Source organism: Rhinoderma darwinii, chromosome 9 (genome assembly GCF_050947455.1).
Source record: "Rhinoderma darwinii isolate aRhiDar2 chromosome 9, aRhiDar2.hap1, whole genome shotgun sequence".
NCBI classification, from domain to species: Eukaryota; Metazoa; Chordata; class Amphibia; order Anura; family Rhinodermatidae; genus Rhinoderma; species Rhinoderma darwinii.
The window spans coordinates 21,640,623-21,645,211 of record NC_134695.1 but is presented as its reverse complement, the minus strand read 5'-3'; the positions used below and the strand labels follow the sequence as shown (position 1 = coordinate 21,645,211).

At 39.6% G+C, this 4,589-nt stretch overlaps 1 protein-coding gene across 6 annotated transcripts in view; it reads right to left on the bottom strand.

The window, feature by feature from the left end:
* Positions 1-237: 237 nt before the first annotated feature.
* The window catches only part of LOC142660646 (uncharacterized), a 228,571-nt gene continuing 224,219 nt past the window's right edge, over positions 238-4,589 (bottom strand). For all 6 annotated transcript variants that reach the window (XM_075837341.1, XM_075837343.1, XM_075837339.1 and 3 more), the window contains one exon: positions 238-1,719. In XM_075837341.1, coding sequence (XP_075693456.1) covers positions 386-1,719 — 1,334 coding nt within the window. In that variant the 3' untranslated portion in view covers positions 238-385. The remainder of the gene's footprint in view (positions 1,720-4,589) is intronic.

Genomic DNA, 4,589 nt, shown 5'->3' with positions numbered 1-4,589 from the left:
TTAATTTGTGTTTATAATAAAACAACGGTATGCTAGACCTATAATACAGACTTCCCGCCATGTCAGGTCGCAATAGACTTCTGAACGATCTTGGAGCAGATTCAGTGGCATTAGCTATTAACTTTATACATGTCATCCAAAAAACACTATTGATACAGGACTGTGTGCAAGTTGTTTTTTTTGTGTTTTTTTAAGGAAATAAAATTCCGAAATAATATAATAAATAGGAATAGTATGCACTTTGTGATTTGTTGTTTATATTAAAAAATAATAATAAAAATCACAAGTCCGTGCTATGGATTGTGCCTATTTTTTATGTCCTGCATAAAAACGGCTAAAACACAATGAAGCAAAATACAAAAGGGTGAGCATGCATCTCTCTTGTCTAGAATGTTACTGACTTCGACATTTGAGGTACAGTTTGATTGGTTGAATAGAAGTCGTTATCGGAAAGGGCTTTAAGAATAAATGAATGTTTTCCCAATTGCTTTGGATTAGATGTTTGGGGTAAAGCTAAGCGATTTTGATACGGACTCATGGGGCTGTTTATATATTGAATTACTGGTATATGACTCTTTTGATCACTTTGTCCTTCCTGTGTATGGTTATTGCACGTAAGCCCATGTTTGAGGCTATGAGGCAAGGGATATGCTACTTGCTTGACATCCTGGAAGTCTTGATTGCTTGCATTCAACACATGAATTTCAGTAACAGTCTTAATAACTTGGCAGGCGCTAAATGCGTGAGTTAATGACGGGGAGGACTTTATAAGAGAACTTCTATTTCTTTGCTGGTCAGATTGGTTTGTAAGTAATGTAGGAACACTGCCTGAGGGGCTTTGGTGACAACACGTGGTAGGTGTGAATTGTGAGAGCTTGCCCAAATCATTGTGCTGCTCTGTGGAAAGGTCGAGAGCATTACAAATGTTTGACTGCCATGTCTTGGTTTCCAGTTCACCCAGTGATGAGTCTGTAGGGCATGGTGGCCATTCTACTTGATCTAAATCTAATATATTATCATATTGTGATGAACAACGTCTAATGTCTAATTCTGGGGACAAAAGTGAGACCGGTTGTCCTGTTGGAGCAGTGCTTTCTTCTTTCGGAGTAGAAAGGTCATATTCTGATCCTTGTGTAACAGGCAAAGTAGGTAAGTCTTCATTTTGTGAAAGAGTTACTTCCACAGAGCATAGTTGGAACTGAGTTGTGTCTGAATCTGAGGGAAGGGAAATGTCCCTTTTCCCTTCACTTAGCAAATGTTGCTGCAATTGGTCCTTTTCTGTGATATTTTTAAAAGCAAGATTAATGGTTATCTTATCCTTACAATCCATAATGTGGGAATTTGCATCTGGTGTAGGGCCGATTTCATTTTTAAGTTTTGTATCATTTCCATTTTCTGTTGTTGCTACATCAAAATCTGATTTGTGCTGCCCCACCACCTTGTGGCAATCTACTATTACGGGCTGTGACTCAACATGTTTAAAGTCTTCAGTCATGGGTCTCGAACTACCATTCTGGTGTGGAGCGGATATAATGTTTTTGCTTTTATCACCAGTGTTTGAATTATTCTCATTAAGGTCCCCAGAAGGCTTAGAGCCATGTGATGTACTTTCATCATCCGTGCTTTTCAGTACATTGGACTCTACCGTTGCTTTAACAGGAAGCAGATGTACAGGTAAATCCTGACCCAAAGTCTTTTTGGGGAACTCTTCAGCTTTTCCTAAGATTAAATGAAAAAAAGTAATACATATTAAGAAAAAAGGTAAAAAAAAACAAACACATTAGAAAATTATGAAGGCAACCTAAAATTATACTTTAGGGTTTGCCTTATCGGTCATAATAAAATATACAAAAATTATGATTGACAGTTTAACACACAAACAAAATTATTCCTGTTAGGGGGGATTCACACGAGCGTGTATTGGGTCCGTGCGGGCCGCGTGGTTTTCACGCGCCACGCACAAACCAATACAAGTCTATGGGGAAGTACAGACAGTCCGTGCTTTTTGCGCAGCGTTTGTCAGCAGCGCAAAAAGCGCGACATGCTCAATATCTCCACGTATTTCGCGCATCACGCACCCATTGAAGTCAATGGCTGCGTGAAAACCACGCAGGAACCACGAAGTGCTTCCGTGCGAACCGACTGAAACAGCGCACCAGCTGTCAAAAGGATGAATGTAAACAGAAAAGCACCACGTGCTTTTCTGTTTCCAAACGGAGTGTCTTTGAGATGAGCGAACCCGGACAACCGAACCGAACTTCACCGGGTTCGGCTGAACTCGTTTTGGCCGAACCCGGCAAAAAAAAATCCGGTACGCGACGTCAGAAGATAGTCACTGTCCAGGGTGCTGAAAGAGTTAAACTGTTTAAGCACCATGGACAGTGACTTCCGATCACAATATACATGAACCTGTAAAAAAAAAAAAAACGAAGTTCTGACTTACCGATAACTCCCGGCTTCTTCCTCCAGTCTGACCTCCCGGGATGACAATTCAGTCCAAGTGACAGCTCCAGCCAATCACAGGCTGCAGCGGTCACATGGACTGCCGCGTCATCCAGGGAGGTGGGGCCCGATGTCAAGAGAGGCGCGTCACCAAGGACGCGTCACCAAGGCAACGGCCGGGAGGGAAGTTCTCGGTAAGTACGAACTTTTTCTTTTTTTTTAACAGGTTTCTCGATATTGTGTTCGGCATTCACTGTCGAGGGTGCTGAAAGAGTTACTGCCGATCAGTTAGCTCTTTCAGCACCTTGGACAGTGACGGGCGTCGACTAGCCTCATCTCTATGAAGGCGGCTGCGCGAAAATCACGCAGCCGCGCATCATACACGGATGAGACACGCAGCTGTCAAGTGGTTTTTGCACGCGCAAAACGCCGCGTTTTTTGCGCGCGCAAAAACGCAACGTTCGTCTGAATCTGCCCTTAAACTCTCATGAAATAAAGGTGTTGATTCCTTTTGACAAACCCTATTCGTATGCCAAATTAGGGTATTTGTGTCATGACATTTACAATGTGTAAGTGTCAGAAGGGATCTGCTTTCGGGAAGGGGGTTGTCCTGATGAGACCACCCATTTAAAGACCTCTTGTAGCAATAAAAGTTTGAAGGGAAACTGCAGTGAAAGCCAGAGCCCCTCATCTAAAATTTTACCTGAATCTATGTTGCCTAAAGCCCGTGTCATTTGTCCTTTGTTTCCGGACAATAAAACATTTGCTGGAATTCAATTTGGTTAATGCATAGCAAAAGCTCAGCAACGCACTGGGTCACAGCAGATGATCTCCATGGTTCTGTGTGATCTGCCATAATGGAGTATCTTTCTGCTGCAAAATATTGATACATCTTTGCTAGTCATTGTGAATAGTTAATGAGAGGTATAGTTTTCAAATGTGTTTTTTTTTTTTTCAATAGTGATAAGAGTTAATACAGCACTGCAGTCTAGCTTGTAATGAAACGTCAGTGTAAACCTAAAACTGTTTTTTTTCAAGTGTTATTAATTTGTATTTTATTTTTTTTAGTTAGAAACATTTCTTATTTTCACATGAAACCAGCTTACTATCTACACCAGTGTGGTATATAATATCTTTATTTCACAGTATACAGAAAGAACACCACATATGGTTTTTTCTATATCTCATGTTGTTAAGCATTAGATAGAAGAAAAACAAAATGCATGCTAGGAAGATGTCAAAGATTATTTACATGTCCTATTTTAGCCATATAAAAATAAAGACTATTACAGCTAATTGTATAACTTATACATGCCATGGAAATATGTAGGCATTTAATATTAAGGGCACGCTTCTAGGCACTATGGGGGCACTGATAGGTACGGTTATTTTGTGGGCACTATTACTGATTGAGGGCAATATCGGATTACCACAATGATTTTTGGCACCCTGCTTGGTAGGGTTATTAAAAAATAATAAACAGGAGAAAAAAAGAGTCCGTACATATCAACATATGAAAAAGTTAAACATCTTTATTGATAACATAAAATACATTAAATGACAAAGATAGAGAATCTAAAATAAATCCTTGTAAGGATCACAAATGTATACATTGGGTATATATATATATATTTTTAATACACTGATGGTATGCACAATTACTGTAACTCAATATAGCTCCAACATAGGGTGCATCAAAACAGGAATAATTTTCAAATGTAAACTATATAAGGAAGGACAGTGTGCCTAGCTCAAAAAGGCCTATAGTAAATGAAAAGTAATTGGTGCCTTGAAAGAAATGGCATAAAGCCAAATTTAAGTCCGATATATGCACTTACCCATGTATGGGAGATTGAATGTGACCCAGCGGTATAGGAGAGCGCCCCTCCTATTTTATGTTATCAATAAAGATGTTTAACTTTTTCATATGTTGATATGTACGGACTCTTTTTTTTCTCCTGTTTATTATATATTGTTAGAGTCCTTATCTCTAATTATTCATATGGGTGGTTGAGTGTTGTCTCCCACCCTTACACGTATTTGTCCTGTGAGACATCCTGTCTAATTAAAATTGGTAGGGTTATTGTTGGGGCACTAATACTGTCAGGGCACTATCTGCTTGGCACCATTATTGTTGGAGGTACTGT